The sequence below is a fragment of the Trachymyrmex septentrionalis genome, unplaced genomic scaffold, assembly GCF_001594115.1.
Source record: "Trachymyrmex septentrionalis isolate Tsep2-gDNA-1 unplaced genomic scaffold, Tsep1.0 scaffold52, whole genome shotgun sequence".
Taxonomy (NCBI): domain Eukaryota; kingdom Metazoa; phylum Arthropoda; class Insecta; order Hymenoptera; family Formicidae; genus Trachymyrmex; species Trachymyrmex septentrionalis.
The window spans coordinates 1,617,530-1,632,644 of NW_017305694.1; the positions used below are offsets into that span (position 1 = coordinate 1,617,530).

A 15,115-nucleotide genomic window follows, 5' to 3' on the forward strand; every position below is an offset into this window, starting at 1 on the left:
AATAGAGCTATATCTAATATATTTACCCGGTTATGTTTTTCTCAATTTTTGAAATTCTCTCGCCCTTGTTTGTTCTTTCTTCCGAGCGTTCATAGGTGCGTTTGTCGTTGTTATTCGAAAACATGTGATCGAGAATGAAGCAGCAGAGAGACGCACAAAAATTTTAACGACCAATTGATTAATCTGGCATATAGCGATCGCATCGTCTCTCTACCTAACGACTCCCAACTAACGACTCCTTTGCTGCTATCTTAGCTATCTGTGTTAGCATCTATTTAGAGAATTATTTTTACATTTCGAAATCGCTATCAATTGTCATTCTTCTCATTTTTATCTGAAGAGTACGCTAAATATTGCCTAGTTAAAAGTGAAAAGCAAACAGAATTTGTCTCTGCTCAATCTTTTCTTTTTCTCGATTGATTATAAAAACCGGTGCCTATGTCACGCGTCTGTCAATTTCAGATTTCTTTTGTTTAAAACAACAGTGAGACACTCAAAAATGTGATGGAGTATGGGTACTAGCACCGTCTTCCTTTTTCCTGCCATCACTATTCCCAAACGTTTCCCCCGTAGGGCTGCGCATCAGCGACCGATCGCTACGTCGTCGTCGGCCGCGGGGAAAAGATCGAATCTACTACACAAACGGCCGCACGCGAACGACGTCGAGACGACCGAGCTGCTAGCCAAGACTGCGCGATTGTGGAATCACCCCGGGAGAATGAGTGCAAACGAGACTCTGAATATGTTTCAAGCAACCTCGACGTCCTGTCTCGAACTGTGCGCATCGGGCGGACAAAGTGCGGATGAGACGCAAGCTACAGGACTATCATCACCGTGTGTCCATCCCTTGGAAGTGAATGTAGATTTAGTTGGTCCCGGTGGGTACGGATCGGGCGCGATTTAATATTCGCTCGCGGAAAATTTTAAGTCAATTTGTACTATTTTAATCTCATTGTTATTCGACTCATTATAGATTTCATTATATAGATTATTGTTATTAAGAGGAGGACGTATATTAAATTGAATTGGTTTGTTACAATGTTTGAGATATGCTTTTCTAGAAGTGAAACTGGAAATATCCTTGCGTTTAAAGAAAGAAAAAAGAAAGAACAACTATTATCCTTACTTAATTAATCATTACTTCCATCCGCTAACGCAGTTTTAAGTTTATTTCGAATATTAGAACTAAAGAAAATGAAATCAAAGAACTCAGGGAATTTCCGTTTGAGAAACAAAAAACTATGGTTGTATCATCGCTGAAATAAGCAAAACGTGAATTCGAATACACGAATGGAAGAGATGCGAGGAAAAGACTAAATTTATTTTTATGATTGACGATATATCAGCGAGTTTAAATTTTCAAAAAGAACCAAGTAGATTAAAAAGAATTGTTTGGCAAAGTGTAGGAAAAAAAAACTGTAAATTTATAAAATATAAAATTGTATAAACTTTGATGCACAATAATCTTCGATCAATAGTATCTCGTTTCAAATATATCTCCCTCCTTTGCATGATTTACATGTATGCAATGCGATTTATAGCTGTACGTAAGTATAAACATTATATTTCAGTGCCTTCTCAGGCAAAAAAAGCGTGCCTTATTATATGGGTCTCTGGTAAAGAATTTCATTGGAATATATGAGTGAATACGACGAGCATTTAGCGTGACAACGGATCTTTGAACATAATTAATTATGCTTAAAGCATTGCAAATTAATACCGAATGTGTTTTAAGAAACTAGAGATAAACGTCGATTACTAGGTTTCAATAATTCCTTGATAATTGAAAGATGAGATAAGACATCAACGGAAAAGATAGATAGAGTAAGAAAGCGTGAAAAATTTCAACGATCAATCCGATTGTCCATCTTGAGAATTTTGAACAGATATGACGCCGAATTGATACAACAATATCGTAATGTCGCTACAACTACGTTGCGTAGACGCATCGGTCGTAAATGCAGCAACTACAGTAATCAAATTCAGAATGTAAATAGCAAAACAAAAGTTACGATTTTTTAGCCAATATACTGTATATTTATACAATTTCGTTGCGCACACTCTCGCAACTTTTATTTCGTCTGCCGATGAAGCTTATCCAATAATTTTAATGTATTATGCAACAGTTCTGCGCTTATCTTTTTATTTTAAAGAACGTTGTTTTATACGATATATAATTTATACTTAGGGATATTCACGCTTTACATTATTACGTTATTATTTAAGACGAACTTTCATGGACACGGCCTGTTTCCCAGCGAATCCATTCTGTTGACGACATGTACTGCAATGTATTTACCGTTTCGAGAAGTTATGCTATTAAGACTAACAATAAGTGAAATCAGTACAGCTTTCGTGTAACTTACCAGAAGCAATGCCGTTTTTACGTTACTATATTTTTTTCTCGTGCAATTATGTAAAGCGATATGTTTCAAAATCCGTCAGTTGTTCTTTGTCATATTTTTCGTAATGTTCATCTATTGGCTTCGTTATTGTTATAATCTTAGTAGTTTTTGAAACTCGGTGTGCAATCAACAAAGTATGATGTGCGTCACTTGAATATATATACGTCAAGACAAATGTACATCTTATTCAGCCTGAATACTTAGAATTATCTCAGTTGTACTTAGAAAAAGAGAAAATTTTGCTGTTCTTTTATTCGCACTGTATCTCTCACACACAGGAACGCGCGTCTCTTCTATTTTATTTTTGTTGTAAGTTAACACAATACGTAGCTTTAACGCGTCTAATGTCTCGTCGGCACTGTACTTTTAGACTTTGTTCAAAACCAAAAATCATCATATTAGAATGTGCGTTTCCCATGGAACCGTGTCGATTGAGTTTGAAGTCGTGCTCTCAGATCTCACATCGTTGCTAATTATATATGTAACATATAGAATTATTGACTAGTTATACGCATAAATATATATATATATATATATATATATTATCGATCATATTCGCATAACTTTGTATTAGCTATTATGTATATGGTTTTACTAACGAATTGTCTAACTAAACGAAGAAGAATAATTTTAATAATCATTTTTTATATTTTTTTTTTGCAAGTGTTGTTTGTTCCTCCTGTCAACTGATAATTTATCACGTCTCTGTTTCGGCTATTAGGATTGTTTCTTAGTTCAGTGCGCGCGCGCGCACGCGCTCATTATTATAACGAAGATGAAAAAGTTTCCATAATATGTGTAGATTGATATTGGATTATTATCGGATTATTATTAATGCTTAGATTAATGTTAACTAATATTTCGTTTTATGATGCGAAGATCCATTGCCTCTATTGTGTTCAAAACCTTTTTGTAACATTGAATAATACGTCTAAAGGCATATTTTTATATATGTATTGCAATGATATAATATAGCGATAGTTGCATGTTCTTTATCCTACGTCGGGTTCCATCGCCATTTAATTTTCCCCTCTGTGATCATATAAATAATGGATAATCAATTATTTTTATAATCGTGAGCAACCTGTCTCATACAAAACGATTAGAGTCTCGCGTATAATAAGATGCATTGCTTATGTCGTTCCTTTAATTCCGTAAGATACGTCGAATGTTTTCCGAGTAATTGTACATTTAAAGGATGCAAAGGAGTCGTTACGTAACACGAGAAACATATAATTTATATAGTGATAATTATAAGCTGTAGAGAATTGAAACGAGAGAATTTGAAACTACGATTATTGTGATTGATTGGTTCTCTGCCGTAACATAATCTGTGTTTTTAGTGTCCCACCGTAAATCTTATTCGCAAAGATATAAGTATACTTACGGATAATTCCAATACAGAGAAAGAGAGTAAGCTGTCGCCGGGCGGTGCCACGTGTTTGCCAAAATTTATGTCAACAATTTGTGATCAAAGGGCGAGGGATTCGTTTTTGCCCGATTCAGTTTGATCAAACGACATATAGTATATATATATCTATCTACATACACACACATTCATAGACATGCAATGTCAAACACGTTCCAGACGAAACTATTAATTTCGTGCCACGATATACGGCGTACATGGTCTACTGGACTTTTGCGAGAATCATATTCGGAGTTGTAACTTCAACGTACAAAAAAAATGGAAGAAGAGGAAAAGCAGAATACACTCGGAGCCGAGATTCAGTCCAAGATATTCATTCTATGGAATAAATTATAATTCTGTCGTGTTACGTTCTTTGAAATGTTGAAATTGGGAGATGGAAGTCGGTAGAGTGGTCATTATCAAAGATACTCTTTAAACGCGCTTAAGTATATATAGTAGGCACTCGTTCAGAATTCCAGCGTGACGTGAATAAAGAAGATGATGAACGTGGCTGTTATTCCTGTTCCGCCGGCGGAGCACGTATCCTGATTTGACATCATGTTTTTCTCGCGAGGTAAACGTTGAATTAGATAATTGAGAGGGAAACATACTCTCCCCACCTTCAGATGTTTTAATCAAGACAGGGAGACAGCAATATTTTTGCTACTCGTTCGTAATTATATATCATCGATGTTAGCGAGCGTGCCGACGACGGCACGAGCGTCAGACGCGTTTGCAATAATGGTTGATTAACAAAGTTGTAATAAGGAGGATAACAATCGTTATATCGATCCTGATCGTACGATCGAAACTAGTCGCCCGACAACGACGATGCAGTTGCGCTTGCGGAATATGCATTTCGATATAGTTTGGCAAATTCGTTTTACAACTCGATCGCGCGATAGCTATATCCGTTTCTTGCTACCTTATCCAATTGAAAATTGAACAAGCCCTAATCTCCTTAACTTAGATCCAGCGATATAAAAATGACCTAGCCGTGTGCATATTTGCAAATTAAATAGTACGAACGCCGACATTGTCACGGGACGAGTAATCGAGCAATGCGGCAAACGCGAATAAAATAATCGCTGATATTTATCGGTCTAGCAATTTAAATGCACTCTAGACATTCTTATTCTGCAGCACATCCGGGAATGTTAACAATATTAAAGAAACTATTAATTTCGGTGGTACTTTTGTTACTTTTACTTTGGACAATGTCGACGTTCGCAATGGACAGATTTTCGCGTGTGTCATTACTGCTTTATATTACTCAGCGATTGTGCGAGAACGTTAACCTAAACCGTTTCCATGTAGATAAGCGAGGCCAATTTTTTATCGCGTCTGAGAAAAATTAATAATCCCGATGAGTTTTGCGTAATCACGCAAAGTGAGAATTACTCCGTCGCGAAGAAACAGAATTGTAAACGCGAAAAATACAATTAAGATGTTAAATTAAGTGCAATTTGTGACGCGAGAGGAGGACATATTCTCTCGAATGAAAAGTTTACGCTCGCTTATGCATCTGGAAATGATAAGGTTTTAATATTTCGACTATATATGGCGATAGAGAGGCTGAAAGAAATGAAAAGGCAAGAGCATAATGCTAAAAGGAAGAGACGTTTTCTTAGCGGTCCGCATTACGATGGGCGTGTAAGTTTTTTTTAATTATTCGAGTAAAAATTAGAGACAAGATAGTACGGTATTTTCATACACAGTAAAAAATTTTGTGTTAAATTTAATACATTTCACATGTCCCAAACGGTCCACCCAAATTTTTGTGTCAATTTAATTATATTATAATTATTAATAATTCCATAAGAGGAATATGTTAGAAAATAACACAAATATTATGTAAAAAATTAACACAAGAAGCTAATACTTTAACACAATTTAAAAGTAAAAATAAATTTTATTAAATTGACACATTTATAATGTTAAATTTAACTGAAATTAGATGATATTTTTACATTTTTAATTTAAACGATGCCTCTGTGATATTTAACGTATGCAATATATAGATTTAACAGATATTTACCGTTATAAAGAGAAAATAACACAAAATATCTGTTACCTTTTTTCATATAAAATATGTAACTAGCTGTACAGAAAATATTTCTTCAGTAAAACTAACATTTATAATATATTAAATTAACATATACTTTATTCATTTATTATTACAATTTACGTTTTAAAACTGCATTATTTTTATGTTATTTGTTTACTTATCTATAAATTGTGTTATTATATCGAGAAATGTTAAATTTATAATATAATATAATGACATTATATTATAAATTTTGTATTATTTAAACATGGTATTATTTAAATATTTTGTGTTAAATTAAAATTTAACATTTTTTAAATATTATCAAGTCAATACATTCGGATAAAAATTCAACACAAAAATTTTAACAAGGATTCGTTTTAACATAAATACAAAATGTTTTTTACTGTGTAGAAACTATATTAAACGCAAATGCGAGAAAAATACAAGAAAACGATTAATTCGCTAAACGACTAATTAAAATAATTGGAGAATAATTAACTCGAAAACGAAATTTATTTATTTATATTGCTAGAAAATGAAATTGTGGAATAATTTCTTAGAAGTTCTATTTACGTATATTGGGCTAGACATTTTATTATGATTATCATAATAAGAGTATCACTTTAAAAATACTAATTTTTAAAATGACAACTGCGAATTACTTATTTTAGAGAAAACGTCGCTTAGTGCGTGCTGCGAAGAAATCAGGAGACTGAAGGACGTAGCAATGCTCGCGATCCTTCAATCGACCACTTTTACGTAGTGAGACGGATTTTTTCGATAATAGATTTCGATATCGCTGATAGACCCTTTTCAAACGTAACACATGTAGCGACGTATAAAATACTAAGGAGTTGTACTAACTCTCTCGTGGACGACGATCGTCATTAACTCTGCAGTAACGTTACGTTTTCCCCAGTGGTTCCTAGTCACTGCCATACTTATTAACGACGATATCATGAAGAGCGTGACCGGAGAGCTGCTAAAGGAAATTTTTGCCGAACAATATATCGAAAAGTTAAAAAAAAAAGAGCAAATACACCTCGTAATGTGTTCGCGTTATTAGCTGCTGAAAGCTCTCAAGAAAAATTGGCACAAAGACTGCTGTACTGCAGGGTTTACGGGGAATCGACGAGATATTCGTTAATTAACACTGGCAAAGTAAAGCTTTATAAACTAACGTAGTGATGATGATAATGATGATGATAAAGTTCGGAACACTCGTTCGGAGGATTTGTTCGGGAACCGTTTCTATGTTCCATGTACAATCGTGAAGATCGAATTATTGGTGTCTGTAGAGGTACATATATTTTCTTACGGTATATGGTAATTAGCTGTACTGCTTTGGCTCGTGAAGAACCCGTTATCCTTGAATTGGTCAACGAAGAAAACGGAGAAAAATCGAGCGGGATTTCTAAAATGGTCGCATTAATAACGTAACATAATATAATGTACAATAAAATTGTTTGACCGAGGCATATTATTTAATTCTGCTGTATTTAGTTATCTCAATGTATTGTCAAAAGCTTTGTAAAATGATAATTATTTGCATTCGTAATGAGCTGGAATAATTCACAGAAATGCATAATGTATTTCCCTGTTAAAATTCAGAATTTACAGAATAGGTTAATAATGAAGTAAAATATTTTAATATAGATAATATACATATGATACGAGATTAAATGAGGTGTTTACAAAATCAATTTTATCTTTATATATATATATTCTATATTTTAATATGAGAGTGTTCTTAATATAAGATTTTCAATTGACTGCAAAGTTAGAAATCATTATTTTTAAAAGTGAAATTATGATATAAGTAATAATGAATGAAAAATTCGCGTGACTTCTATTGCGATTGTATTATGTAACAACTTTAGACGGCATAGGTCCAACTTTATCGGAGAATGAAAAAGTGATACATTTTTTTTGGAATTACGCGCTATATACAGATTCAGAAAAATAGTTCTAAAGGACGAATTTAAGGGAACGGGCACCTCACTACAGCTAGATGTAAAGTTTCCTTAGGTACCTATTGTTTCAATGTATGAATCGTCTATGTAAAATGCTGGTACTGTTAGCAAAAAGAAGAAGAAAGCTATGTCAATGATAAGTACGTCGAGAGGAAAGAATTACTTTCGAATGATCCGGCCTTTTCGAAAGAAAAAAAAAGCAAAAGAAAAAACGGAGATGAGACAGAAATAATTCGACGATCTGGCGTGTCTTTTACCAGATTTCCCGAATCTGACCAATCACACAGAACGTCTTTCTAGTTAGCACGTGATGACGATGATTACGAACTTGCTGAATCCACGTTTTCATGATTCGTGAACACAATAAAACAATGACAAACAATGAACATTACGCTATTATAAATATTTATTATAAATAAGATATAACAAATATAAATATATATATATAACAAATATAAATATATATATATATATTATATTGAATTAACGATGATTGAACAAGATGCAATTTTTTGGTACAATAAAATGAAAAGAACCAATACTGTATTTTATTGAATAATCCACGTATACTTTTTATGTTGATTATACATCGTTTGACATTTTATAATAACTCATTTATATGATTATCTAACTTACTTTCTATCTCTAGCACTACTAGTACTAACTGTTGTAGAGATGCATCTGACATTTCAGTATGTGCGAAGTTTGATCTAAATCTATATACTTTGAATATTTATCATATTAAATAAGAAGATACGTTATTTTTTTTATTTCTTGCGTTTTTTCCTCTATCTTTATAAGATCTCTAATTTACATTGAAATAAGATATTTTGTTCTGTATGTTAATATTTATAAAGTGGACAAATATTGAGCCATTCTAACTTTATATAGAAGTCCGGAGATCATTATTGATTTATTAGACACGAGTTTTTCATTTTCAAGGGTAAAGTAGTACTTTACGAAGCTTTTAATGAATTTTGAATCTATCCTTACCCTTTAAAAAATAGACGTGATTTTTTTAAAGAAATTTGCATAGTTTGATGCACTACATGGGGTGGAAATTTTTTTCGCAAATGTTATGATAACTGTCGTAAAGTATGAACTTTTTCCTTACAAATTAAAAAAAATTAAGCTTCGTACGATTTTTTTTTTTAGGAGATAGTGTATCAAACTTATCTATGCATTTAACTTAATTACCGCCAGCATTAACACTACCCGATGCGTACCACGGAGAGATTGCTGATCGGATTTTGCGCATCGTGTGTGTGCGTGTGTATGGATCGGGAGGTAGAGACACGTGGCGATATGTTTGCGGTTTAAAATTGTGTATTTCCGCCACGTCTCTGCCTGACTTCTTGTAAACATGTACGCATATTGATGGAAGTTCTAATTAAAGCCTGAGGAATTTCCCATATATTCAATATAATGCTGCTTCCACTTGTTGCAGATTTGTTGGCGGTTCTTCTAATCTTCTTCCCATCATATGCCATACATGTTCAATGATATTCAAATCTGTGCTCATTGATGGTTGTGCTAGCATTTCGATGTTGTTTTCTTTGAGGAAGTTAATTGCAATTCTGGCGGTATGTGGGCGAACGTTCCTGCATCAAGATAAAATTGCGTTTTATTTGACGACATAAAATTTCCTCCACATAACGTGCCGCGGTCATTCCCAGAGGTGGTAAAGTGATAAGATTCGTGCATCTGTGCGTCGAAATTCCACTCCATATCATAACGAAACCACCACCAAATGCTTGGACAGGCTCGACGTAATTTTGTTCATAGCAATGTCTCCGTTGACGCCAAACTCGAATCCTTGCATCTGAACTAAAAAGACAAAATCGCGATTCGTCGTGAACAGTACGTTATTTCACTGTCTGGCAGTCCAATTTTCATAAATGCGAGCATACTTAGCAAACGAGAACGTCGATGAGCCATAGATAACATTGACACACGAGCACGAGCCCGCGACTTTAAGTTCCTTCGTGCAGACGTTTCTTGATCGTTTGATCGCCAATTCGTCTGTGCGAATTTCATTCGCAATTCGTCGTGCAATTATTGTTGGATTTCGTATTATCGCATTAACGATGAGACGATCTTTTCGAACTGACGTTACTCGTCTTCGATCTTGTCCTCTCTTTCGACGAAATCTTCTTGTTTGTTAATAACGAGTTAAAACTCGAAAGATAGAGGACTGATTAACACTTATTCCTCATGCAACATCACTTTGGCTCAATCCTTTTTGCAAAAGAGCAATGATTTGCGCACACTGAATTTAAACGCGAGACATTGTTACAATTAATTGTCGTTTGTTTTTCCAACACGATATATATAACTGGAAATTAAATTTAAACTGAAATAAATTTAAACTAAAGTTAGCGCTCTACCCTAAGTAAAGCTCTATATATCAAAGTAACGCATCCCTTTGATCTGAGCCGAAATGCCGACAGCCTTCCTATCAATTATTTCGACCGCCATTTGTGACTCAGTCCAATAAGTGCTTAGTATTATTAGCGGTATAGGGTACAGTTAATAAATAAAAAATGGAGGACCTATATGCTACTTTGATATATAAAATTTTAGTTACCTAAGTGCAGTACACCGCTCCACTCTAAGTAATGACGGCATAGGTGTTGATCACGGATAAAGCCCAAGATACAATGCGAGGGAATAGCGATAGCGATAGAAATAACACGATTTTAACCTATTAGAAACTATGTATTCCGATATATTCGAGTTCTGATAGATTGAAATAGTGTTTCCTATTCCTATTGCTTAATAAAGAGATCAAAGTCTGAAAGTGGACTCGAAAGAAGATATCGTAAAATCCATGAAAAATCGGGACCTGTTGATTTTAATGCCATCGCACCTTGCGAGAAAAGTTAGAAGTATTACCTGTCACGTGATCTGTCACTGATTACACGCAGAAAGAAACCTGAGAGAGGACATGCTGGCCCAAAACCTGCAAAAATGCTGCTGCGCACTACTGCCCCCTGACAAAGTGGATGTAGACTACATAGCTCTGAGGGTAATATGTCTACTTTTCTGAGGATAATACGTCCACTTTTCTCAGGGTAATACGTCTACTTTTCAACTTCAAATGATAAATCGATACTTGGTTCATATAATCGTGCTACATTCACAAATTGTGCATCAGAAATATTCATGCATTCTGCAATCTTATATGCACGTGATGTTTATTTCGCTTAAAAGCATTAATTAAGCTTATATTATATTTTTACAAATGTGTTAATATTTATATTTTAAATAAGCAGTATACATATGACTTAAGTTGTATTTCAAGCAGTTTATTTTTATTAAACACATTTTTATAGTTTATTTACTTTATTTGTTATTATTTTCTTATTACAATACTAAAATTTGAAAAACATATAATAACAAAATTAATCTAAACTTTGTGTGTGTGTGTGTGTGTGTGTATATATATATATATATATATACACACACACACACACACACACACAAAGTTTAGATTAATTTTGTTATTATATGTTTTTCAAATTTTAGTATTGTAATAAGAAAATAATAACAAATAAAGTAAATAAACTATAAAAATGTGTTTAAGAAAAATAAAATGCTTGAAATACAACTTAATTCATATGTATACAGATTATTAAAAATATAAATATTAACACATTTGTAAAAATATAATATAATTAATACTTAATGTTAATACTTTTTTTAAGCAAAATAAACATCACGCGCATGTAAGATTGCAGAGATGAATATTTCTGATGTACAATTTGTGAATGTAGCACGATTATATAAACCAAGTATCGATTTATCATCTGGAGTTGAAAAATAGATGTATTACCTTTAAAAAAGTGAATATATTACCCTCAGAAAAGTAGACATATTACCCTCAGAACTATGCAGTTTACATCCACTTTGTCAGGTGGCAGTAGTGCGCAGCAGCATTTTACAGGCAGCGATTACAGGTTTTGGGCCGGAATGACCTTTCTCTGGTACTATATATTTCGAGTAGAATTTTCCTTGGGGAGGAAATTTTGCGTAGCTTATGATTCTAGAAGTTTCTATAGTTTTCTTTTCTACATCTCTGAAGTCAAGGTATAAGTCAATTGTTAGGTGTAAACTAGATCACTATCGAAACAGATCAGACACTATCGCTCAGTTGCTCATGCCTGAAATAGAGTTTATTATATCATAATAATAACAGCGAGTTCGTATTTGTCTGTTATTTTTCAACATTAATTGATTTTCGGGATCTAGAAACATCAACAAACCCCAGAATAAAACTTGCTGACACACAATTCAGGACAGTCTCGTTCATTGCGGACATCTTTGATCACGTGCGGAGTTTTGACTTCTATTCGGTAATTATTTTTATCGATAATTGTAAAAGATACAATTTTTCTTCTTTTTTATTTTTGATAATAGTAACAGATTACTTAAATTCTTTGACAAAGAAAAACGAATAACACGGGCATGTAGTAAAACCGGCAGTTTTAATCAGATAAGCTTTATACCGACTAATTAGTAAAAGTACGCTTGAAATCAATTTATTTACATATTAGATAATATATAAAGTTTTTTTTATTAATTCGTTATAAACTTTCATATAAATAAATATTCAACACTTTACGTGCAATCATTATATACGATAAATTTTAAATTAACATTTAATACAATCACGTTTTTACATGTCATCACATTACTCCGTGATTTTCGTTATTCAATTATGGTATTCGCATTACTGTCTTAAAGATGCGTTATTCATTTCTAATTTTTTTTTATTGTTTATTCAAATAAATTTACAGTAAATCATCAATGTATTTTCAAGAAAATTATGATGACATAGTCGCAATAAACTTTGAAATTAATATGATAGACGAAGTAAGTGTAAATTAAATTATTTTATGATTTATAGCAGATATTTTTATTTTAATCATATATTTCATAAATATAAGAATGAATGTTATATGTAAATACATTGCATGTTTTTTGATATTTTATATAATTTTTATTACATTTTAATCATTTAACATAAATCATACGAAACATCATACGAATCATTGTATTTATTTGACACATTTGACATTTTTTTTTACACATTTATACGTATCTTAGGAAATGTTACGAATAAAATGGGAGGAAATGGAATTATGTAAAACCATAAAAGAAGTTCGATTAACAAAACGCAATTTTGATATAGAACAAGAACTATTTGATTTAATGTACAAAACTTCGCCCGATTTCGATCTTACTGAATTAGATGAAATTGCAGACAACATAAATTCGTCAGACGAAACATTACAATTAATAGGAATTCAAACGTACAGAAAATTAGGTCGACAAAGGAAAACTGTGAATAATATGCTATTTGGTGACATTTTATCACGCTGCATTGAATTTTTAGACAGCGACAAGTACGTATCCACATAAAAATAAAAAAAGAATTTATAGAATTAAGTAAATTATTTACGAATTATTACGACGTTTATTGAGCTCTTCTGCGGTATGTATACAGTGCCCGCCAAAAATTCTAGGTCGACTAAATATCTCAAAAAGTATGCATTTTTGAGAAAAATGTTTTAGAGATGTTTTACAAAAATTTTAGGGTTTAAAAAGATTTACTTAATGATTTTATTAGTTTGACCTCGGATGGTGTCACCAATGTCAGGTCAAGGTCACATCGATCACATCGAATTTTTTAAATTGGTCATCCTATTTTTGATTCCAGAGTCTAATAGCTGATGTCAAAAACTTTTTAAAACTACAATAAAGTTCATTTTTATTAAATAAATGTAGAGAAAGTTTTATCTAACCAAAATTAAACGGTATAAAGGGGGCTATCATATGGTGATAATAATTTTCGTCCAGGTGGAGGTGTCAAAAAAGATATGAAGATTACCTTCACTTTTTGATTGAAATGATTTTATTTTTTTTACACAATACAATATTCCTTTAATTATTCTGCATATAAAAGTATTAAGTGATATCAACAAACTAATAGTTTAGGTAATATTTTACACTTTATTCTAGCACATATTGACATAAAATGTTAAATATCTAGTAAACTATTAACTTTTTGATAATCGTACCTTAATATTTTTACGAACAGAATAATGAGATGAATCAGTTGGTGGAAAAAAAAAACACATAATTGCTTATTTAAAAAATTATCCATTTTGCATACATATTTTTTTAAAGCAATGATATGTTTTCTTTACACTAACTGATTCATCCCATTATTTTATTTATAAAAGTATTAAGATACGATTATTGAAAATAGTTTACGAGTTATGCATCATTTTATATCAATATGTGCCAGAATAAAGTATAAAATATGTCACAACTATTTATTGTTTGTTACTACCTTATTTTTTTTATACGCAGAATAATTAGAAGAATCATATTGTGTAAAAGAAACCACACAATTCCATTTAAAAAAGTGGAGGTGAGCTTTATATCTTTTTGGCGCCTCCAGAAAAGGCGCCTAGAAAAGAAACAATATGACCAAAATTCCTCGAAACTGTTTGATTTCCGTTTAAAACATTTTTTTATATTATCAAAAATAAGCGAAATATTCAAGATGTTTGATTTAAGTGGACCACTCTGTATACCTATATGTACATAAATATGTATACATACACGCCAATAAATATATTTCTAATTTCTTTATGTTTTCAATTTAATCGTATATTATTAATTCTTTTTTTTCTGATCTATTTCTTCATGTATTCATGAATAAGGCATAATTTCTTTAATTCTATTTGTATAGCATCTGCCTGCAATGTGAAGTAATATCTTTATTAACTGTTATTACTTTGAATGGATCCGAAGAATCGAAGAATCGTAAAAAATATGAAGCAATACCAAAATTATTGAAGCTACTTAAGTCTGCATCTTCAATTGTCGAACAAATAGTTTATGTGTTAGGAAATATAATTGATATTCCCTATGCACGTGATCTTGCTCTTGAATATGATGCTATATCTCTTGTAGTTGATTTAATTAAACCTGATACTTCAGTAAGTGACATTTTATTTAAAAATATTCTTTGACTACATATTTATCTTGCTTGTTATCTTGTTATTAGCATTGATATTCAGAAACAATATTTTTGTTTGTTTAGAAAGTCGGTATATAAACATTATCTGTAAATCAAATAGTAATCAGTGAAAATTTGTAAGAGACGTTTAGTAACTGTTAATTATTAAATATATAATACTAACAATGAATAAATTTTGCAATATTATAATATTATAAAATATTTTGATTATATATATATATA

The 15,115-nt window shown here is 32.0% G+C and overlaps 2 protein-coding genes across 2 annotated transcripts in view; both read left to right on the forward strand.

The window, feature by feature from the left end:
- LOC108751856 overlaps nt 1-1,368 on the forward strand; it is a 14,630-nt gene extending 13,262 nt beyond the window's left edge. The window contains exon 2 of the mRNA XM_018492323.1: nt 8-1,368. Coding sequence (XP_018347825.1) covers nt 512-904 — 393 coding nt within the window. The 5' untranslated portion in view covers nt 8-511 and the 3' untranslated portion in view covers nt 905-1,368. The remainder of the gene's footprint in view (nt 1-7) is intronic.
- An 11,280-nt stretch (nt 1,369-12,648) lies between these two features.
- Nucleotides 12,649-15,115, forward strand: part of LOC108751828 — a 9,503-nt gene continuing 7,036 nt past the window's right edge. Inside the window, 3 exon segments of the mRNA XM_018492255.1 lie at nt 12,649-12,714; nt 12,949-13,247; nt 14,603-14,852. Of these exon segments, the coding sequence (XP_018347757.1) occupies nt 12,649-12,714; nt 12,949-13,247; nt 14,603-14,852 (615 nt within the window).